The sequence below is a fragment of the Cryptomeria japonica genome, chromosome 8, assembly GCF_030272615.1.
Source record: "Cryptomeria japonica chromosome 8, Sugi_1.0, whole genome shotgun sequence".
NCBI classification, from domain to species: domain Eukaryota; kingdom Viridiplantae; phylum Streptophyta; class Pinopsida; order Cupressales; family Cupressaceae; genus Cryptomeria; species Cryptomeria japonica.
This window is the reverse complement of record NC_081412.1, coordinates 174,892,715-174,918,917: the sequence shown is the minus strand read 5'-3', so window position 1 is coordinate 174,918,917 and position 26,203 is coordinate 174,892,715. Positions and strand designations below refer to the sequence as shown.

The window sequence follows — 26,203 nt, the reverse complement described above, 5'->3', positions numbered from 1 at the left end:
AATTTTATTTTGATTGTGATTCATTTATTATATATTTTTTATAAATCAACCTATAATAAAGAAACTCTAATCAATTTATGACCTTAAAAATTCTAATCCTAATTGAATCCTAACCATAATAAAATTGTAACTTTAATTTAAATATGTCCTTAATTATAAATCTATCTTTAATAACTCTAATTAAATCCTAACCATAATCCTAATCCTAGCCTCAATTTTATCTTACAACCTCAACCCTAATTTTAATTTTAATGAAACCTTAACTCTAAACGTAATTAAATCCAAGCATTAATATATCATTAATAGAAATTGTTTAAAAGATTAAATATTTACAATATCAAATATATATTTCCAACAATATCAATCATATATTTCCAGTTATTATTGGGTGGCGTGAATCAGATCCCAGAACAGACGGAAAATTAAATCCATTTTCTAATTACAATTCTACGCGTGGAAGCGTGCAGAGGGCAAATATTCATCCTTCACAATAATTTGGTGAAACTGAATTAGGCTATAACAGAAAATTTTACAGGTGTCTTTCGAAAAGGATCCTTGAGGTTACGCTGGGCTCTGTTCCATCTGCAATTTTTGTTTTGTTTAATTTGATCATGTGCAGCAGGCACCACAATGCATATCCAAATTTGTTTCTGCTCATGGCATGTTACATTTCAGCCCTTTGATTAATTTTGTCATTTTTCTTTTCAAACATTTCAATTGCAGCAAATTGTTCCCTACAACTACTCATTGCTCTGTGCACGCTCTCATCGCTTATAGAATATTCACATTCGCTTTTACTCATAGAGGATGGGATGTCCAACGTCAAAGCTTGACAGTGAGGATGCCGTCTTTAGTTGTAAGGAGAGGAGGTTGCCTGTAAAACAGGCAGAGCAACATAGGTATGGACTTGAAGAAGTTTAAGTAACTTATGTACATGCCCTAGAAAATGTTGGCAGTGCTTGTATATAACATTAAGAAAAATCCCCCTTCCTTGATGCTTTGGTAGATGTCCACACCCTATTCCAAAGCTCCCATTTTTACACAGGCAGGCGGGACGCTAGCAAAAGTTGTGGAATTTGGCTTTACACTTCCCAATTGCCTTTGCTTGAAAGTTTGTAAATCCTTTAAAAAGAAATCCATTTTGTGCATACCTTCAACCATTGGATTGTAAAATCCCAGCCATGACAGCATTTTTTTTTAAAACAATAAAACATGTAAGTGTAGAATCTATATTAATCAGCATCATAAATATTAAGCATACCTTCAACCATGGGATTGCAAAATCCCAGCCATGACAGCAATTTTTTTTTAAACAATAAACATATAAATGCAGAATCTATATTAATCAGCATCATAAATATTAAGCATACCTCCAACCATAGGATTGCAAAATCCTAGCCATGACAGCAATTTTTTTTTAAAACAATAAAACATGTAAATGCAGAATCTATATTAATCAGCATCATAAATATTAAGTGTATTCAATTACAATGTCATGCAACATAATAGTCAAAGTATAAAGACCATATCTTTGGGTACCTATAGGTGAATAAGAACTTGTCTGATCATAACTAGGTGAACAAGAACTTCTCTAGTCATAACTAGCATCCTGGTTACTCGGATTTCCATTTACCATTGTCATGGGTGCAGCAAACCCAACTGAGTGAGCCATTGCTTTGTCCACCCCAACCAAGTGAACCTTGCAAGCTATCTTGAGAATAATCCTACGAAGGGCCAAGGTCATGGACTCCATTAATGACAAATATTTCCAAGGATTAACTGGGAAAAGGACTCGATGTATCGCACAGTACATCGGGGGTCTGCCCTTCACCCATCAGAGTCAAGTACTCATCTAGAGTAGTCCGAGGATGATCCAGAGCATGTCAAGAGTTGTCCAAAGCAGTCTGGAGGTGACAAAACAAAGAAAAACCTAAAATCTATTTTTTCAGTATTTTCTATGTTCTAGAAAATTGCATTTTCTGAGGTCTTTGGAGCGGAATTCGAAACTGCTTACACTGTTGGAAAGGTCTCGAAGAGATCTAATTTCAATCCCTTAAAACTAATGCCTTCAGCTATTTGATTTAAGGGACCGACGGTACTTTCGACCCCAAATAGTAAATTCAAGGGAGAAAATAGCAGCAAATTCTCAAGAAACCAAGCTACTACCAACAAGTCCACCTCTCAATCACCAACATGGAACATGAGAAAATACACCTAAGGATACAGGTATGTGGTGTGATATCCACAAAAGTACTTGGCATAATACGAAGGATTGCAAGGCTGCAAAAATGTTGATGACATAAACATATGAAGTAGAGCAAGAGGCTAACATGTTGCCTGCAGACCCCTTTGAATAGAAAAGTGGTGAAATAATTACTGAAGCAAATCCTTATGCCACCATTGCCATTGCGAAAATTATACATCAGGACGATGAGGAACGTTTATTTCATTCACAGATGTGGGTGAATGGGAAAGCCCTACACTTCATAGTTGACAGTGGGAGTTAGAAGAATCTAATCTCTGCTAAAGTTGTAAAGAGGTTAAACTTGAAGACAAAACCTCATCCACAACCATACTCCATGGGCTTGGTGAGTCAAGAAAGGGATATCCAGATAAACAAACAGTGTTGCTTATCCAATTCCATCAAACCATTCAAAGATGAAGTCATTTGCAATGTAGCACCCTTGGACATATGTGATGTGTTGTTGGGGCAGCCATATATGTATCAATGCCATGGTGTATATGAATTAAGGCCACATAGTGTTATTGTCAAGGTGGATGGACAAAAATATCAAATTCTTGAGGTAAGTCCTACAAAGTCTGCTTCTTTAATTAGTGCAAAACAATGTTGACATTTGATTGCTCATACTGGAGTTTCTGTATTGTTGATGATACAATTGGAAGATGAAAAGAAAATCATAGGTAACAATAACACTATAACAACAACCAACTTTGCTCAACAAAAACAAATGGATTCAATGTTGATAAGATATTAAAATATCTTCACTTCACCAATAGGGGTTCCACTACATTGTTAGGTGAAGCATTCAATTGATATCATTCCAGGGACACCCTTACCAAATGGGCCATTGTATAGGAGATCAGTTATGGAAAATGATGAGATCAAACGACAAATTGAAGAATTAATTTAGAAGGGTCATATCCAGCTACGTGCATCCCCTTGTGGCAGCCCAATTGTTTTGGCTAGAAAGAAAGATGGCACGTGGAGACCATGCATTGATTATCGTGCTTTGAACAAGATCACTGTGAAGAACAGATAGTCAATCCCTCAAATTGATGATCTTCTAGACTAGCTACGTGGGGCTAAGTTCACTAAAAGTGATTTGAAGTCCGGATACCACCAAGTGCCAATTTATCCTATGGATGTTTGGAAAACTGCCTTCAAGTCAAAAGAAGGATTGTTTGAGTGGTTGGTAATGCCTTTTGGGCTGACAAACGCCCCTATCACTTTCATGAAATGATGAATGATATTCTCAGACCCTTCACTGATTCTTTTGTGGTGGTTTACTTAGATGACATACTCATCTTTAGTAAGACATGAGATGAACATCTACAACATGTTGAGTAGGTACACTCAACATTGTAGCAACATAAACTCTATGCCAATAGAGAAAAGTGTTCTTTTAGAGCATCCAATATTTGGGTTGCATTGTGGACAGTAGGGGTTTTCATGTTGATCCTACAAAGATTCAGGTCATCAAGGTTTGGCCTTCTCCCAAGAATATCACAAAGCTTTGTAGCTTCTTGGGATTGGCTAATTTTTAGCGGAGGTTTGTAGTTGCATTCTCTCATTTGGCATGGCCTATGATTCAAGTACTCTAGGGTGGATCTAAGGCAAAATTTGTTTGGACAGAGGTACAACAGTGAGTTGTTGAGGGATTGAAGAGAAGGTTATGTTCAACACCAATCTTGGCACTTCCAGATCTGCAACAACCTTTTGAGATTGAGACAGATGCATCTGATTATGTACTGGGAGTAGTTCTCATGCAGCATGGTCATCCGGTGGCCTATCATAGTGAAACATTTTCTAGTACAGCTTGTCGGTATTTCACATATGACAAGGAGATGTATGCAATTGTGTAGGCCTGCAAACAATGGAAGCATTACATTCTAGGCAAAGAAACTATCATCCATTCAAATCATACACTCTTGCAATTTTCGCAAACACAAGGGTAGTTGCTGAATGATAGACATCAAAGGTGGTTTGTATACTTGCAACAATTTCACATCAATATTCGTCACAAAAAGGGTAGCAGTAACAAGGTTTCAGATTGCATGAGTAGACCTCCAATTGCAGCACTACTTATGGTACTGGACTCTTGTGGGTGTGAAACAACAAATTGGCTTGATATGTATGCTAGGGATGATGATTTCTCTTAAGTCTACATTCAGCTGACAAAAGGTAATCAAGTTCCTGACTTTTACCTATAGAATGACATTCTTTGCTATAGGGGTCATATATGTGTCCCTACAAAAGAGAGGGCAAAGATGATATGGTAGGTACATTATAGTCGCATTGCAGGACATTTGGCATTGGCAATACTTTTGCTGTGCTTTAGAGGTATTTCTACTGGCCCAAGATGCAACATGATGTCATTTCTTATATTCGATCATGTGTAGCATGTGCCATTGCAAAACCTGCAAATAGAAAAAGGGAAAATTTTATGCCACTTTCTATTCTAGATAGACCTTGGCAATCTGTCTCCATGGATTTTATTGTCTGGTTTACACACTACCAAACATGGTCGTGACTGTGTTTATGTTGTAGTGGGTAAGTTTTCCAAAATGGCCATTGTCGTAGCCTGCAAGAAAGGGGTCTCCATAGAAGACACTACCAAGTTGCTCTTTACCCATGTTTGGGTTCAATTTGGGCTACCACAAAACATCATTTCTGATAAGGATAACAAATTTGTTGGGAAATTTTGGTCAACACTTTGGGCAATGATGGATACCAAGCTCACAAAGTCTACAACATTCCATCCACAGACGAACGGATAGACTAAGGTAGTTAACTGCATGATTGATCACATCCTTCATATGTATCATTCTCGTCATCCTTGCACTTGGGATGATAGTCTCACATATGTACAGGATAGCTACAATCGTGCAATCCATGATACTATTGGACACAGTCTATTTGAGGTCTGTTTGGGATATCAGCCTTTAGCTCCTTTGGATATTTCTCTTCTAGTCACTGAAAACAAGCTGCCATCATATCTAGAGAAGGAGATAGACTGAGCTTCTAAGTTTGTTGAGAAAATTTGTCATCTTCAAAATTGGGTTCATGAGATAGTGTAGCAGGCCAATTAGAAATATAAGGAGCGGCATGATCAACATTGTACACCACACCACTTTAAGGTGGGCGACAAAGAAAATGAGCTGTCATCATATCCAGAGAAGGAGATAGACTGAGCTTCTAAGTTTGTTGAGAAAATTTGTCATCTTCAAAATTAGGTTCACGAGATAGTGTAGCAGGCCAATTAGAAATATGAGGAGCGACATGATCAACATCGTACACCACACCACTTTAAGGTGGGCTTCATCTTCAGAAGGAGAGACTTTAGTGGCCACATAAGAAGCTTCATCCTTTGCGGTATGGACCATATACTATTCTAAAGAAGATTGGAGAGAATGCTTTTGAATTGAGCACCCCACCATTTTTGGGGATTCATCCTATTTTTAATGTGGAATTGCTTCGTCCATGTTTTCCACCTTTATTGGATACTTTAGAGGTTGCTGATAGAATCTATGCTGAAGATTTGAATCTTGAAACCACCGTTCCGTTAGTAAGTGATCAGATTGTTGATGTTCATGTGAAGACTCTTTGTGGCACACAAATTCCCTTGTATGTTTTCCTTATCTATTGTAGTAGGCTAGTGCAATGGGGGCCTATTGACTTTCAAGGGGAGAGGAATGATCCAGAGCAATTCGAGGATAATCCAATGCATGTCAGGAGTGGTTCATAGCAATTTGGAGGTGACAAAACTGAGAGAAACCAAAAATCTAATTTTTCAATATTTTCTACATTCCAATAAATTGCATTTTCGGATGTCTTTGGAGTGAAATTTGGGGTCGAAAGTGTTGTCGGTCCTTTAAATCAAATATCCAAAGACATTAGTTTTAAGGGAGTAAAATTAGATCTCTTTGAGACCTTTCCGATGGTGTAAGTTGTTTCAAATTTCAAGCATCAAGCAAGGAGTTATGACCCTGCCAAGTTGGGTACCTAATTTCATAGTTTTCATAGTTTTGTTTATTGTTTTATTCTCCAAAACTCTTTATCTCGAATTTGTTGGAATTTGGGGACTGTTGGGATTCCAAATAGGTGTATAAAACTCATTTTGGATAAGTTGATGGTGACTTTTGATGCATACAACTCTTGTTTCGAGTTCTTCTATTGTCCACTTTTCACACAGTACTTGCAAGTTTCCGCTTACCTTGTATTGTTTAACGAATTCACTACTAAATTCAGATTAAGTACACCATTGAAGAAATATTAAGAGGATTCAGTGTACCTCATACTACATTGGAGTCTGTCCTCAATCCCAAAAGGTCGTATGGATTTGGGAGATTTCTCAAATAGTGAACCTAGCCAATACAATGGATTCCAACTTCAATCGCCCTTAGGCTATCAACAACAAGTTTGTCCACCAAGAAGAAGTAGCTTTTGATGTATGATACCTTGTGACGTTAGTGATATTGTTAGCTAACTTCTTCACAATATGGGTAGCACTTGGCATAAATCACCCCCATGCTATAGGTGACTACTTGATAACTCTCTTGATGCAACAATTAGCTCCGGTTACTATTACCCACACAATAGAGTAACAACCTACTCAATCGTTCCTATATCATAACTAGGGTAGTCCTTGGTGATCCTTCACCTTTGTGAACTAGGTGAATGCCAACTAATCCCTTGCAATAGTTTAGGCATCAAACATTAGCACGATTTAATGATTACTTGTCACTTGTCAAATATCTTAGAATTTCACACCAGGGTCATCTTCAACCCGAACTTACTGGAATCTCTGGTTGTCATTGGTTCAACCTACTAATCCTTCTAAGGTGAATTGTAAATAGTCCCATCACATATCATGAGGACTATATAGTGAGAAATAGATTCATTGTGGAGAATTATGCAATAGCTTCTGGTTATAGTTTTTATATCATGGGGGTAGTTCAATGTCGAATATTCCTTGGGTATATAGCTTCAAGGTGGTAGTGGAGACATCTTAACAAAAATAACCAAGGGGTTCCCTCCCTTCCAAGCAAAAGGCTTGAGGAAGGAACTATAATCACTGCACAAGTTTGGTTCTTATTTATTATGAATCCATTGTATCACCAATATCTTCCACAAATTTTGGCATGTAGTGTGTTGTGGCAACAAATCCATTCATAATGGATGTTACCTAATACTTTGAGTACATTTTGGGGGCTCAATGCTTAGATATCTTTCTTTGATTAGAGTAGAATTATATAGACAATTGGTAGTTTATCTATTTAGATGACATATTACATTATTTTTCCACCTATTACAACTGCAAGCACTCAAAATCCCTTTGTTCTCCCTTCCTACTCCTTGCTCTCACCAAGAAGAAGCTTGAAAGAGCAAATAAGGGGGTCGTGAGAGTTTAATAACAACCTAGAGCACCCATTTTTTCCACACGACTTTATGATTTTCGATAGCCTAGGAACTAGGATGTTGTACCTATTAATGGCACAACCTTCTTATTCTTACCAGCACCCCTCTCATTATTATGGGCTATCTCTTGCAGTGGAAAGGAGAAAAAATGCCCTTCTTTAATGCCTTCTATTGGTTGATGAAAAATGCTACAACTTGCAATATTTTTTTGGTTTTTTAATTTTCATCCCTTTTTTGCTTCTTTTCTTTTTTTCATTCCTTGTGTTTTATTTTCATAGTATTTTGATTTTGATTTTCTTTTTATTTCTTCTTTCATTTTATTTATGTATTTTTTGTTGTTTATAAAATAATTTCTAGTGTGAGTGTTTATAGAAGAGGGGAGAGGTTAACTATTCAACTGGAGTAGAGTGACTTTTGGTCAAGACATTATGTGCATTTTACAAGGAAAATTCTCATTTGAGTGGTGCAACTAGGATGGCTTGACCTCCTAATTCTCAGACTAGTTTACAAGGTTTAAAGTTTGTACACGCAATAGGTTGGAGGTCCACCTTTTGTTGCACATTGCGACCTACAAAACTCATTCAATACTGCCACACAAATGTCCGTACTTGGTAGTCTAACAAATATAGCATATATGTATAGATGCAACTATGTTGTAAATAAAAAACGAAACTATTAAATTCACAACTCTCAACTACTTGACAATTACCCCAATTGACAATTAAAGTATTAGGTTCATGACATTTGTCATAAAGTCCATACAAACATCAAAATAAAAGTATGATCTTAGCCTTAATGCTAGGGTTTCACCTTCATCCAAATTACATCAAGACAATAGGCAATTAACATAAAATAAAGTATAGAGTTTACCAAGATGTGACAAGGATTCCATGAGACCACATTTCCTTGGGGCAATATGTCAAATAGTTCAGTGCCTTGTATATGGTCACCAATCAACTCAATCCTCTAGGATGACCTGCAAAACCAAAAGATGCCTTACACAAGAGAGCAACAAGAGCAAAATATTGTCTGATTATGAGAAGAATGGATTAGATTGATATTGGACATACGAAATGTATATATGATACCTTGCTTATATAGGCAAGGTTGATAGGTATGATTAGACAATATTATGACATGTTTCTTAATCCTATGATTTGAGATGACTAACTTGATAAATATTAAATGACCTATGACAAGAAGTAAATGCCAAGATAAGATCACATGACAACTAAGACTTCTAAAATGATTCCTAGGATCTAAGTAAACGTAACATGTGAATAAGACCTACTGATGAACTAGTTATGTAAAATACCTTATTCACAACAACATCCCCCCTTATGCAACTTATGGAGTAGTAGATAAATGTAAATGATGCATGGATCATGATTATTATAATTATGAGTCCCGATTATAAGGCCATGTTAGGTACCCAATCTCTCACAAATAGAGAAAAAGAAGAAAACTCAATGAGACAAAACTCCTCTCCAAAAGAGAAAAAAGATGCAAACAAACATGAACAAGTGATGGATGGAGATCACAAGAGCCCCCATGTGGATGAGATCCATCACAAGAAGAAAATCAATTATCCCTCTATAGGAAGGAAAGAGAGACTATCTAGCCCCTTGACAATGTATACTCTCTTGCAAAAATGGCAAATGCTTGAAGACAAAACATTATCTAATGCCTACAACCAACATTTCTCCCTTTGGGAAAAAGGTAGAACAAGTACAAATGCAAGAATGCTTCCGATTCCAGATTGGAATTGGTAGGAAGAAGAATCCAAATGTACGAAGATTGTGTCTCTAAAATCTGCTCCTGTGTTGCCAAGTCCTTGATAGATGATGATGCCACAATCAAATCAAGTACATGTGTAATCACTGATGAAGGTGACAAACCAAGATCAAGTGCTAATTGATGTTGAATTAGATCCAAAGGAAAAGATGATGAGACAATAATTGTACCATGATTGTCATCAAAGAAGAGATATAACCCCTCAAATTGGTACTCCAAATCTGAAATGTGAGACTCCACAAACTAATCTGAAATACCTATGAAGTAGTCATCCCACAAAGATAAATTTGAAAGATAATGAATTACCTGCTATGATGAATCAACAACAGAAGATAGATATGTGATCTCAATTGAAGAAATGGGAGCTGCAAGAGAGGGCTCTAGATTATCAAGATGCTCAAGTGTTGCATCATATTCAAGCTCCTCTAATGTATCATCATCAAAGGGTAGATTATCAATGTCATCAATTGGAATGAGGAAATTTGATGCATGATCATTTGGGAATGGAGGATTATGTGGATCTCCATAGATCTCCCAAATCTTGGTCCAAAATGTGCATGGGCATCTGATTCTTGAGATAAGATTGTAGGTCTCTTTAAAGATGCTTGTTCTAATCAATCCTACAATATGATCATTTTCATTACCTCAAATTGATTTCTTCCATTGTGTCTTTGGCTTAGAGATGAGTCTATAAAGATGAGGAAAAAAATTGAGCCACCTACAACGTGTCAGGATGCCTTTTTGCCAAGACTCATAATTGTCCTTAGTAATAATGATTAAGGAGGATGAATTGCATAACCCATTATTACAATAATGATACACTCTCAAATGATTGAATTAGATGTCATAACATGAAATGGGGCTAAAATGAAGTGATTTGATTAAAAACACCTTCCCTAGTGTCAAGATGTCCAAGTAATCATTCAGAATGCAAATATGGCAAAAACTGAATAAAATGTACCTTGAGTTGAATATGGAACAAGTGCATGGATGGATTGAAAGAGCTCTTCAATACCATTACAACAATGCAAGAATCACAAAAAAATGGAGATGTAGGATGAAAAGTTATGAGAGGCAAAAATGAAGATTTGACTTCAAATAATAATAACTCTCACCAGCTAGATAGGATAATGAAACCTACACCACTAGAAAGTACACAATAACAACTTTACAATGATATTTTGTTCACAAAAATCTGAATTCTAGATCAGAAGTTATGATTTATTTTTTTAAATTTTAAATTTAGCTTGTAGTGACGACCCTCCTAGCAAAATAAAAATTTGCTGAAAATCAAATTCGTAAAAAGTGGACAAATTTTATATGAAATTAGGAGTTTTCAGGTCTTTTGAATGCAATGACAGCATCCATCTGGGCTAAAAGTGCTCCAATAAAAGGCTGTTCACCAAATTTGAGCTTCAAATCCCAATTTGAAAATGTATCATACAATGGCCAAATTGAGTGAAATAAAAGTCATGTCTGAATTTCTTGGACAATCCAAACTCAGTGGTGAGCTTAGATTTGTACTAACATAATCAAAATGAACTTGCAATATAAAGCCACAAAAAAAAATCTCAATGGTGAGGTCCAATTTGCACCAAAGTGCACCCAACAAAATCTCAAGCCTGATTATCTCCCGGATTTGAGAAGGTGCTTGTAGATCTGAAGCTCTAATACCATGTTAGAGTCACCAATGGACTCAATCATTTAGGATCACATGCAAAACCAAAAGATGTGTTCCACAAGAAAGCAACAAGAGCAAAATATTGCTTGATTATGGGCACAATGGATTAGATTGATAATGGACATACAAAATGTACATATGAGGCCTTGCTTATATAGGCAAGCTTGATAGGAAGGAATAGACAAGATTATGACATGTGTCTTAATCCTGTGACTTGAGAAACTAACATGATAAATATTAAATGACCTAAGACAAGTAAATGCCAAGATAAGGTCACATGACAACTAAGACTTCTAGAAAGATTCCTAGGACCTGAGTATACTTAACATGTGAATAAGACCTACTAGTGAACTAGTTAGGTAATGTAACTTATTCACACCAATAGTATATGCGTTCACATTATTCATACATGTCTACTTAAACATTTTCAACAACAATAGATAACAAAGATCCCCCTTGGATTTTGCTTTGATGTATGTCCATATCCTATTCCAAGGTGTCCATTTTAGAACAGGCATAGAGGATATTGGCAAAGGATCAGAAAAATACTTCTTCGATAAATCCATTTTGTCCTTGCAATCACTGTAGTCTAGGATCAATCAACAAATAAGCACAGGATTGTATGGAGACAATATACCTATCTCTTGTTGGATTATTAATATCCAATAGAAATATGCTATTGTTGTTGCATAGGTTTGCACAAGCACCTGAAATTGTTCAGTATTGATGAGACACGTCCATTTTCATTTTCATTCTTTTTAATTTGGATTTTTCTATTTATCTGAAATGGTTCTTGCAGTATGGTATAACCTGTTGCATTCAGGTTTCAGTGAAAGTAGCTATTGGGGCTGCTATAAATTCAGTTTCCTCTTTGAATGACCCTCAATATGATATCACCGTACTAGTTTGAAAGGTTAGAAACTATAGCGCATAAGTTGCTGCAATTGGGTTCATTCTAATTTGTTGTAGAATCAATCATACCAATCACATAATAGGCCAAGAAGAATCCATCAAAGGAAACTAAGTTTGGTTTTTAAATAATGTAAACTTTATTTCAGATACTATCTTAACAACTACCATTATTCTAATGCAATGATAAATTTACTTGCAGTGACAAACATTTCAGAAAGTTGAATAGATATATATGGTATGTTTGTGCAGGCATTGCGCAGAATTAGAGTTATATATTGAGGCATCACTTATACTGATTTCTCAAGAAACATTTATAGAATGGCAAGAAACAAGAGAGCTCTTTGTAAGTCTCTATATCTGTTTTAATTTTTAATGTTATCATTATAACTGCTTCATTACTCCCAATGAAACTATTCATGTTACTTATGTAGATAATGTTAACTGCTACCATTACTCCCAATGAAACTATTAAAATTGCCTATGTTGACGACCATTTGATATAATGAACGAAGATTGAAGAGAAGATGAAGACCATGGAAGCAGTCATGGTTGAGCCTTGTATAAATGGTGACCTTGGGACCATTTGCATAGAAAGTACAATTAGCTATAACTAAAATGTAAATTTATACAAACTTGCAATAAGGTTCTCAATAATTTACAGGAATACAAGTAATTGAACAGTGTTGTCCATAATTAGACTTGAAAAAACAACCATCACAAGTTTGAATGGATGGTCTAGAGTTTTGGTTGTAGAGGTAGAAAATTGAAAGCCCAACTAGAGGATCCATAGGAACCATGATTGTTTCTTTGATCAATTTTAGCAGCCACAGTATTTTCCTAGAACCAGTACTGAACTTGTTAATCCATACTGACATTTCTACATCATTCTGTTGGACAGTAAATGCCAAGAACAGAAAAGTCCCATGTGGTAATCAGTCTCTTCCTACTTTTCTGCAAATTTAGCTAAAGGTAATAGAGGAAATTCTATATATATAATATAACACTTAATGGGCTTTGCACTGGCAAATTGCATGATAAACAAAATATAAAGTAAAAAATAAAAATATTTAAATATATTGAACATGTATCTTTATGAAAACCTGGCTCATTAGCTACCAATATATTTTATAGTTCTGTAAATTCAATCCTCATACTTGATTGTTTCTTACATCAAATGTACGCGAAACATTGTGATATTCGCATGGATAAAATTGGTACCGGTTAGGATACATAATAGACATACAAGAGGAAAGATAGATAATCCTGGAGTACTAAAAAGTTTAGCTCTGTGAAAATGCTATTGTGAGCAACAAGGTTGCCATTCCCATCCCATGTAGGTAATAGTGTGTTCTTATGAAAGGCAAATTTAATTGATAAAAAAATATAACATGATGAAACAAAAGAGAAGAATAAGACAGAGACAAAGCTTGTCATGAAACAAAATAGTAGTGTATTACCATTGGACAATGTCATAAAATATAAGAATATATGATAATCTTCCCTTGCATATAAGCAATGAAAAAGAAGACACTTGCATACGGTGAACACAAAAAAAATAATAATGTCCCATACAGGGAACAATCAAAGTAGAGTAAGATGCTAGCTTGTGGTTCCATGAGGCCAGTACGATGCAGAACATTTACAAGAAGGAACTGAAAATTAAAAAAGGAGGTATGCTAAATTTTAGAAGCATCATCCTAATCTTAGCCCTGAAAATTGAAAGATGAAAAAGACTGTATAGGCAAATAAGAATCTGATGTCAGCACCAAAGTGATCATGTCACTGCATACGTGCAACTGATTTGAGCATGTTAAGTGTAGAAAGCATATGCGAAACTGACCTATTGATCTGTATGCTTAATTAAGGATTTTGACTATTAATTGTTCATTGGTGGTCCTACACACAAATGACCTCACATAGGCATGAAATTTGATACAAAAATGTTAGATATATTATAAAAATACTCTGCATTTTAAAAATATATGCAAAGGTTTGATGATTTTTATCTTGAAAAGATGCCTCTTTTATTACTTTAGGGGACCAAATTACATCATTTTATCAATAGAAAAAGAACAGAAATTCTATGAAAGATGCAATTCTATCAATTGTGTTTGTACCCCCAGGACCAAGGACTCAACCTTTTTATGGAAACACATGAATTCAGATTTGAGTAACAGAGCCAATTCTTGCTTGAGAAGTATCAATTTATCTAACATGATCCACCATTTCATCTCTACCATACAATAAGAAGAGTTGGTAATGTAAATAACTTGAAACCTTACCTTGATTGCTTTATCCTTGAAGAAGCATTCATACATAGAACTTTATAATTGAAATAAGATTGTGCTGTCCAAATAGATTGAGGCATCCTTGTTTACCCTCTCGGGTGAATAACTTAAAGCACACGGATAAAACACGTAACGCAGAATAATAATGCCATAGATATCAGATGCAATATATCAGATGTTATTCCATTCATCAGTCCTCGTTTACAAGTTACATTCCGAAGTATATAAAGATGCCGAGGGGGTGCAAGCGCCAACCGTCGCACCGCAACTACCACCCCTCGGTTGCCAACTAACCAACACAATTATGACTCAATTAGCTAGTTTTATTTTCATGTACAATATTGCCGCCAACAATCCTTTGCCGGTGCATTCCAAGGACCCTCACCTTTTTTGTGCACTCTGGGGGTTATCCACCTTGTGCCTCACTAAATTATAAAAAATAAAAAATCCTTTCCTATACACTCATAGAAGGCCTTCCCTCTATTCCAATTCTACTCTCTCCAAATAGACATTGTCCCTTGAAGGTACATTAAATAAATACAATCTTAATATGCAACGGTTCTTATAGACTGTTTTTTCACCTCTATTTGCCTTCTAAGCTTTTTAGAAATTGCACCAAATGTGCCAATGCTGTTGCTCATGATTTTGGAGATCCCCCAATGAAAGAATCATTTATGGACAATCTTTTACCTGCAAACCTTAGAAAAAGACCAAGTTGACTGCTTGAAAAATGAAATGTTCAGATCCCAAAAATCTCGTGGCCCCTCAAATTTCCATTGAGAAAGGTAGATATCATTTGCTAAGTTGCCCAGACGCCTATATTTGATGAGTGTTTGACATGAAATAGTGAGTATCTGCAGATTAGTTCACCCATGTGCATATGCTAACCAGGGAATCTCAGAGTAGAAGCTATAATCCACTCTTGAAATATAAATGTGGTCTGAGATATTAAATGAGGCTTTTTGAAATCCTAACCTACCTACGAACCTTTAATCTCCTAAATGCAAGAAAATAAGTCTAGCATGTTTTGGTCATAGATAAGCCATATGATGTCAAAATAAGCTATTTTTGAATTAGAGAAATTAGACCACTTGCTTTACACACAGAATAATTTAGCCAAAAATTCATTTGTTTGGTCCTGTAAAGTTCTAAACATTAAAATGAAGTTGCAGTCCTGGAGATATGCTTTTCATTTTTAATGGCATGTGGAACAAGGTTATGAGGTATCAAATGGGCCAAAGAACCAAGGACTGTTTAAGGAAGACTAAACATTGAAATTTTGAAAGTGAGGATTCTAAAAACTATCTCCAAATTTTATAATTCGTCCATTGCCAAACATAATGATCAGAGGGTTTTGAAACAGAGCATTATTCCATGCATTCTTTTTTTGTTGAGAGGAAGAGAAAATCATCATCCATAGGCAGGGATGGGGAGGTTGCAGCACTTCACATAGTTGAGAGGAGTTGTAGATAGCATCAGTCTTCCAAGAGAGTTTCTTGTCTATATTGACATTGCTGAATAAAGAATACTTTTTGCTGTAGTTTTTCCCATTTTGGGTTTCACTGGGATAAATATTTGTCTTTTCTTATGTGGTTGCCTTTGCAGTGCTTTTTTTACATTCCTTTATACTTTTCACTATTGTATGCTGATTGTACAAGTGACTGGCCATTCTAAATTGCAAAAGTGTAGAAATAGGATATAACTTACAAGTGAAAGTATGTTGCAAAGTCAAAGCATCCAAGTACAAAACAGTGCTAAATCATAGATGCAAATGCAAATAACCAAAAAGGAGATGCAAACCATTACATAAGATATACGTGGAGAAACCCTTGAGGAAAAATATCCACACCCAATGAGATCCAAAGCTTGTATTGATCCTTAAATAGAGTTATATCAATACGACTTCTCTCTGAATTTCTACAGCACTCCATTACTTCGTCAACCTGCAAAACAACTTACTTTCCTCCTACTCCAAGCTTCAATACATAGTAAAAAGTAATACAAGAAACTGTAAATGGTTTCCAATACCATGGACTAAAACCATGAGCCAAGTGCTCTACATGCAAAAGATACCTCATGACAAGTGTCCAGGAGTTACAAGCATCTTTCTAGAAGCTCCAAGGCTTTCTCATGGACTTGGGCATCCAACTTCATCTAGGGAAAAAAACAGCCAACCAGAAGACAAAATAACAACTCCTTATGTCAAAAAAGGCTACCCATTTCTTACACATAGTCCAAGATGGGTTTTTACATCTTTTACACTGTCATAGAGCTTCTTACACCACTATAAATAGTGAGATTCTTTCTCACTTCATGCCAAGTGTCTGAAGGTCTTGTTGTTGGCCAAATTAGGCTTCCCCACTCAATGCTAACTTGCAAAGAATATTCCAAGTGTGTAATGCCCCCTTCTAAATTCTGTAATATGTATCAGAAAATTATAAAGTTAGGGTTAGACATTATACCTAGTCAACTTAGAAACATAAGATTAAATATAGTTTCCTGCATATAACAATAAAACAATATGCAAATAGATACATTCCTTTGATTTGCAAGTTTAACATTATGATATGAATTCCAATATATATAAACATGATGTTTGGAAGGAGGATACTATGAGGACTGTTTTAGAGTCTCTCTACCCAACCCCAAGAGAGTTTGTTTCCTCCAACCTTCTTGCTCCACTTGGTGACTCTAACTGATCTCCTCATATATCAACCTTCTTCATGGCTGACTTACCTTGTGAGTTTGGGATGAGGCTGTAACCATGTTGCTAGACTCCTCAAGTTAAGTGCTCTCAAGGTCCTAGACGCCTCTGGGGTTGTTCTAGGACAGCCAACTTATGAGTCTCTCTTAACCTCTCCATTACACCTCCATTCCCTCCCTCACAAGTAAGCACTGTAATTCTAATTTAAATACTTAATATTTTTATCAGTATTTTCTTAATGATTTGAGAATTCATGTTTCATTCATAGCCTTTCATATTACTGTACACATCTTGTATTTATTGTGAGAAATTACTATTAATTGCTGAGATAACATTTATTTGCCTGTGTAAGTTACCATTAATTTGTAAATTCAGTATATTAACCTGCTTATGTTATTTGTGCCAATTGTCTGAAGATTTCTGAAGTTATTTAATAGTATTCTTTATGATTGTAATTCTGTCACTGTGAATCATAACAGCATACAGATAAGATTCTAATAAATATTCAGAATGATGTTACTGTGACACAGTGCGCTAGGGTATTGCTCTTTTGAAGACTGAACTTGCTGGCCCTGTGCGAAATCTTTTTTTTCTCCTATCCTATTACTCCTTGGCACCTGATGGCGCCTCTTAAAGCCCTTCATTTGCTGTGTCTCTTTGTTGGAGGGAGACGTATCTCTAAAGAGAGGCGTCTTTTTCTTATCCGTTCTTTCCAAAAGGTTAATGGCCCTTTGGTCAATCACAACTATTAGTTATTTGGTTAAGTCTTCGTTAAAGAAACATTCCACCAAGCAACAATCAATATATATATATATATATATGATTGAATATTATTTTTATTGCATAAAGGATAAATGGAGATTTTAGTCATTGTACATAACTGATTCAAATACAATACAAGGGATATTAGGGTTGGAACATGACAGTTCGCCCTACCCGATTTTGCTTGTCCTCAAGCAATTTAAGACTTGGATGGTTGAAAACCTCCTCTCCTTCCCATGTTGCATCCTCCTCAGGTAAATCTTTCCACTTAACTAAAAATTCTGGAATAGTTTTATTTCTCAACTTTTTCTCTCACATATTGAGGATAGTCGCGAGTTCCAATACCAATTTGCGCTCATAATCTAATGGTGGTAGTTCCGCACATGGAGTTACATGCTGTTGAAGAGCCCTTTTAATTCGTGAGACATGGAAAACATTGTGAATTTTACTATTCTCAGGTAGCTCTAACTCATAGGCCACTTCACCAATTCGTACTAACGAAATTTGGCCAAGGCATGCATGATGGCCAACATTTCTTTATCATATATGGAGTAGTGCCTTTCTGTTTCTGTAAGTTTATGGCTTTCAAATGCTATAGGGTGCTTGTTTTGCATGAGAACTGCCCCAACTCCAGGGCTCTCCGAAAGCATCGCATTGTAGTTTGAAGGGTAGTGTGAAATCTGGAATGGCTAAGACTGGATAGGTGCTCATTGCCTCCTTAAGCTTTTCAAAAGCTTGCCGGGATGCTTCATTCCACACAAAGGCTCCCTTTTTGGTTAAATCGGTAAGAGGAGCAGCAATTTTGGAAAACCATTTCACAAAGTGCCTGTAGTAGCTGCATAATCCCACAAAGCCCCTAAGTTGGGTTAGGGTTTTGGGTGTTGGCCATTCCTTAATGGCTCTAATTTTCTCTTCATTGACACTTACTCCCTCTGCATTGATTTTATGACCCAAGTAAAGTATTTCTTCAAGGCCAAACTCACATTTTGAGGCTTTGGCAAACAATGATTCTAATTCTAAAATGCTCAAGACTTCCACAATATGTTTAAAGTGCTCTTCCCATGTCTTGCTATATATGAGGATATCATCAAAAAATATAAGAAGGAATTTTCTCAATTGCTTGCAAAAAACATGATTCATGCAGGATTGAAAAGTGGCTGGGGCATTTGTGAGGCTAATTGGTAGAACTAAAAATTCAAAATGCCCATAATGACATTTAAAAGCAGTTTTTGGTACATCTTCTTCCCTCATCCTTATTTGTGTTGAGCATTTTGTCATTGATGTCAAAGGTCAGTTGTTGAGTTTCAGAGTTTGAGTTTGAGTTGAGCTGCTTGTTTGACTATTTGAGCTGCTTGGATGCTTACTTTTTTACCTGTCAGCTGCTTTGTCAGTTTGTATGCCATGTCATCTCTTGAATGTTTATGATCGTATATTTTTCCAATGCCTTGTGTTTATGATCTTTCAAATCACAAGAAGTTATTCGATAAAGTTTGGAGAGGTTTAGAGGAACTGTTTCTGCACTTGCTCAGATTTGTTCAGCTTCGATGTCAGGAAGCTACAAGTTTTTTTGGGATATCTTTACGTGTTATTGGAATTTTTTTTTTGGCTTTTTTGGAATCGTAGAATGTTTTCTAATGCATAGGTTCAGCTATGTGTGGTATCAAATCTTTTGTAAGAGTATAGTGGTGGCACATGTATTAGCATAGGTTCATTTTTTCTGAAAAGTTATTTTGTTGTGCATTTAAGGCATTTGGTGAAAAATGTTCTTTGGTGGGATATCGGCAGTGGTTTTCTTTTTATAGGGTTGAGTTAAACATATTTTTTTAAGCTGTGCGGAGACGTAAATAATGCTATGGGAACAATTTATTTTTTTTGTTGAGGGGAATTTTTGTTCATTGGGCTTCTATAGGCGGGTTGCTAGCTGACAATCATCCTTAGAAACGATTTGAAATGTGCGTGCCATTTTTGATAGAATCTTCAAAGCTAAAACATCTTAATTTTGCTTTGTGATAAAGTGTAAAATTGTTTTTTTAACACAGCTGAAATGTTTTGTTTGTTTTGAAATTTCAAAAGATAGTTGAGTCAGTTTTTTTCAGTGATGGTAGTGTGTTTAAAGGTGAAGTAAAAAAACGTATGTTTTGTGCGTTGTGATTATGAATTGATTGGTGGTGCGTAAAAAGGGTATGTGTTGAGGAATTGATTTTGTTAGAATAATAATTTCTTATATTGTTAATGGTCAACTTAGGTTGTTAGATTTCATTAATGTATCTACAGTATTAGGTAGATAGAGGTAGGTGTTATCACTTGAACCTGCACCCCTATTTGCTAAGCTATCAACTCAACAGGCTTGTGACACATGGGAACCCTCCTAGGCCTGTGGGTTGCCTAAAAAATGGAGTGAACCTCCAGAGTAAGCTGGTTCTTTTCAGATTCTGCACCTAAACTAACAATTTCTTCAAGGAAAAGAGTAAGGAGGAGAAAATGTAAAACTAAAATCTGAATCTAAGGTGATTGCACCAGATGGTATTCTTTTTGAAATCTATCTAAGCAAAAGACACACAGTACAACAATGATAATAAACCCTTTTTTACACTAACCAACAACCCATGACCCTTGCATCAATGCTTCATAAGCAAGCTGGATAATCACAGTCCTAAGAGGGGAAAAAACCTTTTCACAACCTAAGACTATTAATCATTAAAACACAGCTAATGACCTGCAAGTAGTATATATGTTTCTGCATAAGGCATCAAAAGGAAATGTAAATTTTAAGGGGGGCAAAAGCCAACCACCAAAGAACTGACTAACCCTGAAGATGCAGTAACAGAGAAAGATGAGGAGTAGAGGAGTAAACCAAGCTATTATCCTTGCCAAACAGGTATCACCAAGCTTTATAAATCCTAAAAATGTGTTACAAAGACATCCCTTCCTGCAGAGAGAAATAAAAAATTACAGTCTGCTCCAAGATGAATGAATCAGAACCTTTACAAAAATGAAGGTTCCCAGTATATATGCCTTTTTCCAAAGTTATCAAGAAGACTCCACCTCTTCATTTTAGGTCGAGCAAACTCAAAAAACCTACTTTTTGGGCCTCAAAAATATCTGAAAAGGGATAAACCTGAGCCAAAAGGTTAAGTCATCCATTCTGCAACCATAAAACCTCATAAATGCAACATAAATGACCCTGAAATGTCTCTGACAGGCCTGCAAGCCCTCATAAATGCAAAAAATATCCCTGCCTGATCTCCAAACAAAATATCTAATAAAGTGATTTTTAAAAAAAAATTATTATTATCTGGTCAGACATTTGTTTGACTTTATTTTTCATTTATATTTAAAGGTCTTAATAAAATAAAAATAATAGAATCGTTTTATTTAAAGTGACAAAATAAATAAATCACTTTAATAACACAATTTTATTATTTTTATTTATTAAATAATAGAATGTAATAAAAAATATATTTAATAAAAGTGTTGATTTACACTTTAATAAATAAATTTTTTTTTATTATATTTTATTATTTTTTAAATATAAAATAAAAATAAAATCAAACTTATGCTTGGTCAGGTAATGATAAATAATAATAAAAAAGAGAAACTTTAAAAGCAACATTTGCTTACATCTCCTTGAGGGCGTATTTTTGAGTTTTAAATGTTAACTTGCTAAGAAATTTGAAAGGGGGGGAAACTAAGTGATATAAGATCACTTAAGAAGCAAAAGATTTACAAAGTGCTAAAGTGATTAAAATCACTTGGAAGCATATGCGAACCTTACCATATGGCTTCCAACAAATAACGTGGCATAGAAGAGAGGAGAAAGAATGCGAAGGAAACATGGCGATTTTTTTTGAAGATATTTTAGGGGAAACATAACCCTAAAGTTCATTTGCTCTTCACTTTTGATGTTCGATTTCTGGAAACTTCGTTCTGCATCCTTCTGGGCGCCGCTAGGGTTTGAGCTGGGCGTGGGGAGAAGAAAATGTCGGTTTCTTCTCTGTTCTGGGTGCCGAAATGACTGCTGGGTCTCCTTTTTTTGCTTACGGCCTGCTCTTTGTCTGCGTTTTTGCTAGTTTCGGGCTCATTTTATGGAGCCGCTGTGAAAATCTCTTGCGTTTCTGGGTACTTTCTGGGTGTTCGGAGCTCAGCTTCCTTGCTGGGCGCGATCCTTCCACCTTGCATCTGTTATTCTGCACAGGTCTGCTATCTTTTACTGATTCTAGAAGGAAAATTCGTTTTTTCTGAATCATGCATGGCTTTTCAAACTTAATCTGAATATTTCGAAAAACCTTGAAGAAATAGATAAACATAAAAATATATGTTTGAAACTCCTCCTTCTATCCCTTGATTTCTTGCATTTTTTTGCTCTGGTTCTGATTTTATTGCAGTATTTAGTTACATACTTCTCGCTCTTTGTCATTTGTAGTAGTTCAATAGTGCAGTTTCAAAATTCTTTACTCTCTCCAAGGAATAATTTTGAAAACACTTAAATTCTTCCTCAAATTCGAAGTGATTTGTTTCCATTTTGCTCATTGCCTGTTGTACTTGGTCACATTTCTGAAGCTTTTGATGAAGTCCTTCAATCTCTTCTTCCAGTTAAAAAATTTCAAGAAGTTCAACCTTGATGTCTGAATCCCCTTGAGCTTTCTTTTTGGCTGTTACAGGTAATGCCTCAAGACTGAGACCAGGATTTGCTCCAAAGTACTCTCTCAAACCTGCTACTTGACATAGCAGGACATATGGAATAGTTTTTTCAAATTTGGCATAACATCTCTTCCTCCAACGTCCCCAGCCTGTGGAACTTAATTCCATTGTTTGACTCACAACAGATTTCAGACCTCCTTTATTTTGTCTTGCACTTGCATTTGTGATTTCCCAAACAGTTGAGTTTAGCTTCATTCGGCTAATACCAGACTTTTGGGGAAATTTTCTTGTGTGTAGTTTGAAGTTTGCAAGATAATATATGCTCCATCTTGATCACAGAGCCATTGCCGAGAAAACAAAAAATCTCTTTTTGAGTGCCACTTGCTTAAATATTTTGGGTCATATGTTCCATAAACTATGTCATTGTGTCCATCTATGCGCTCAACCAACTCCAAGTCACTAGTCAACATGTCCCATTCATATCCTTTTGACTTGTCAAGACTGATGACCATCTCAAACACTGCATCTGGACTCCATTTGTGAGGATCTACCGCATCTCCTTTATCCTCATCAAAGTACATTTTATTTATTTATTTATTTATTTATTTTTTGCCCTATCGAGGTCAGATGATTGCCTAAGGAGTGTCTCTGGACCACTCTCAAGGTCAACAGGGGTCCTAGAGAGTTCAGTTCCCTTTTCTGCATGGTGCTCTTCTCCATCTGGAGGGCGAATTGCTTGGGCAATCTTTAAGCTGTGCTGTTTCTGACCTTCAGCTACAAGGTTCTCAACCTAAGCTGCAGGAAGAACCTCAAATTTTATCTTTTCTCCATCTTGGCCCCATGCCTCAATCTTGGCCCCCTCACCAAGCAGCAATTGCACATGCAATTTACGTTTTGGCCTCTTCCATAATCCTTCAGTTCTAGAAACTATTACAGAAACTGTAGAGGAAGATAAATCTGCTTCATAATATGTCAAAATGAATTGTCCTTGCTGGTATTCATATCCATCACCATTATCTTCAAAAGTTATTCCTTCTGCTTTTCCTTGCTCGTCTAGAGCCACAAGGAGTATTAGAGTGTCAGTGAGCTTTGCTTCACCTGTATGTTGAATGCAGGGACCTACTGGAACAATAGATCCACCTTGCAAATAGCCTAGGCGTTGCATTTCCACCAATACCACCAATATCAGGTCCTGAAAATGGCTGTCCACTAAGCCCCTGCTTTGCTGCCTTTGGGTCAAGAAAAACATTGAATTCTGCATCGCAATCTTTTCAGCTTTGGTATCTTGTTTCTTTCTCATTTCGGAAACTGTAGCTTGTTTGGCATGATCTCAGCCAATGAATGTTTTACATAAGCAAGTTGACCTGAAAAACTCTTATTTGCAGCATCTGCTTCATCTTTCATCCAATCATGCTGTTCTATTTTACCTGTTTCGGAGGTTTAAAAGACCACTGCTAATAAGTCTGGTGATCCCACACTGAGATGACTCATAAAATTCTCCCCACAATCAAAAGCACAAGTTTGAATGCAGCCTGAATAAATTGCAGGATATTTGTAAACACATTCAACATTGACCTCCACCTTAGGCAAAGGACTTGTGTTTACCCAGTTGACCAAAACAAAAATGGGTCAACAAGACTTGTCTGATCATGACCACTGTGTACTCCTTTGATAACTTCACTGCTGTGTGCATCTCTGAATGACTGTTTGGACTGAAAATGGTGAAAAACAAACATTAAAAACCCTCCTTTTGTCATCTGCCATTCAATGCTGTGCATTAAAAATAGATATTTTATGAAAACTGTAGCTGCCATTTAAACATTATTCTCTTAAAATCTGCATATTATTTCCAAGGACGCAGCTGTCTTGAATTTGTTGAAATGTCTGATCAATCACGCCTTTTCCAGCTTATCATAAGAATCTTTTAGGCTTGATGCATAAAATGTCGTCTTGTTGATCATTTGTAGATGTTGATCATAGGCAGATATTTGATAATGTGATTGCATACTTGCGTTTTTGTTACTCTTCTTCCTTTTATTACCAGCCCTGACATGATTTGATTGTATGAAACCTTGCCATTCCTCACATGAGCTGGGCTCAACCCTTGTGGGAGCCGCATTCATCTCCACTCATCTTAGTGAATTTTATGACCAGCAAACTGTCCTTTTTCCTTTTCCTGCACATGAAGCAAACCTGTTAGCAAAAATGCATATTTATGGTGACTTTCCTTTGATCTGATTTTTTGCCTTTGGAGATTCCTTTGTGATGCGAGTTATATGCATTCGATGTATGTAGGGATCATATATATATATGCGTGCATTAGTACATATGTCAGAAATGCAGCCAGCTATTGCTTAGAACAAAATGTTCTAACACATTGTTTGTTTCAACTTTTTGCAGATATCAGAAGGAAAGCATCAATGGACCAGGGTGGAGCAGCAAGACAAAGGCGACGACGAGCGTACCTCAACTGTTCCAGTCATTCAGGCAATGACTGGTTCCATTCTTGACATGCCTTTCCTCATTTTTTCCTTTGTACTTGTGCATACATATATGTATATTTCCTTTCTGTACTGGATGCACGTAGCTAGTCCCACGGCTCCTTGTGTGGGACGCAATTTTGAATATGAATAAAATACTTTCTTTTGCAATGAGATGTTTCTCTCTTTGTTGTTACAGACTAGAAGTACTTAGAAACACCATCTTTAAAACACAAAAATAGAGAATTAGTAAACACTAGCTTTCCTTTGTTCATGCTAGCATCTCTCAACCTATTTTTCAGCCAGGAGCGAAAAATAGGTAACAGTAGGTAATATCATTAATTTCTACAGTGTTTTGTATTTCTATAAATTGTAATCTTTACCAGTTAATATGAACTAACATATTTTTACCAGTGAATTTGATTTTCACATGGTATCAGAGCTAGGGTAAGGGGATTTTTCGAAAATTCTGTTCTATTTAATATTTTCTAAAATTATCAGAAACCCATTTTAGGGTTTTCTGTGCCAAGCCCCACGTGGCTTTTCCACCATTTGCAACTCGATTTTTCGTTTTTAACCCACGATTTTTCGTGTTATTCCCTGCTACGATTTCTCTGTCCCGCGTTTTTCATTTTTCGCGTTTTTAACACGATTTGCGCTTTTTCCTGGTATAAATCGCGAATTTTCTGTCGCGCGATCTAGAGTTTTCTGCTCCTGCGCGATTTTTAAAAAAAAGGGAAAAAAATCGCACAGCGTTTTTTTTCGGTGGCTATTTTTCTCCAAACACAGCTTCTGTATTTTCGCGACCTGCAAATTGCGATTTTCTGAGCGGATTTGTTTTGGCGCCGTTTTTTGTTAAAATAGTGTTAAAATCGTGGATTTGTTTTTTCGTTGGCCCGCGGTCTGGACTTGTGTTTATCTGTTCGACCTACAACACATTCTACCACCTAGGGTTTAAAGTTTAAACTATACCCTTAGTAATCTTTTTTTGCGGCTAGGTTTTGTGAAAAAATCATTCTCAGAAAACTTTCACCTGGGTTTTTCTGGGTTTTTCGTAAGCTTTTCTAGGTATTTGCCTGTTTTTTCTGGGTCTTTTTTTTTCGCGGCTAGTGCTTCTGCACATTCACCTAAGGTTTTGACCCTCTGTTTCAAGATGAAATTTTATTCTAATTGCAACTTTTGAGTGGGTTTTTTGAAACCTCAACTAGGTTGCTTTCAATTTTCCAGAAAAATTTTGCCTCGAAAACCGTGCTAGGGTTTCAGTTTCTATTCGAGAATTCT

The 26,203-nt window shown here is 36.1% G+C and overlaps 1 protein-coding gene across 1 annotated transcript; it reads left to right on the top strand.

The window, feature by feature from the left end:
- Positions 1 to 398: 398 nt before the first annotated feature.
- On the top strand, positions 399 to 25,076 carry LOC131857583 (uncharacterized). The gene is made up of 4 exons (XM_059210266.1): positions 399 to 535; positions 724 to 899; positions 12,297 to 12,390; positions 24,843 to 25,076. Exons 2-4 carry the CDS (start codon positions 808 to 810, stop codon positions 25,074 to 25,076), a joined length of 420 nt encoding a protein of 139 aa, XP_059066249.1. The 5' UTR covers positions 399 to 535; positions 724 to 807.
- The last annotated feature ends 1,127 nt before the right edge of the window (positions 25,077 to 26,203 follow it).

Excerpts from the sequence above, each read along its gene's own strand:
- LOC131857583 (XM_059210266.1), top strand. The coding sequence starts at position 808 with ATGGGATGTCCAACGTCAAAGCTTGACAGTGAGGATGCCGTCTTTAGT. Across the intron at positions 900-12,296 it reads AAACAGGCAGAGCAACATAG|GCATTGCGCAGAATTAGAGT; the intron begins GTATGGACTTGA and ends ATGTTTGTGCAG. Across the intron at positions 12,391-24,842 it reads AAGAAACAAGAGAGCTCTTT|ATATCAGAAGGAAAGCATCA; the intron begins GTAAGTCTCTAT and ends AACTTTTTGCAG.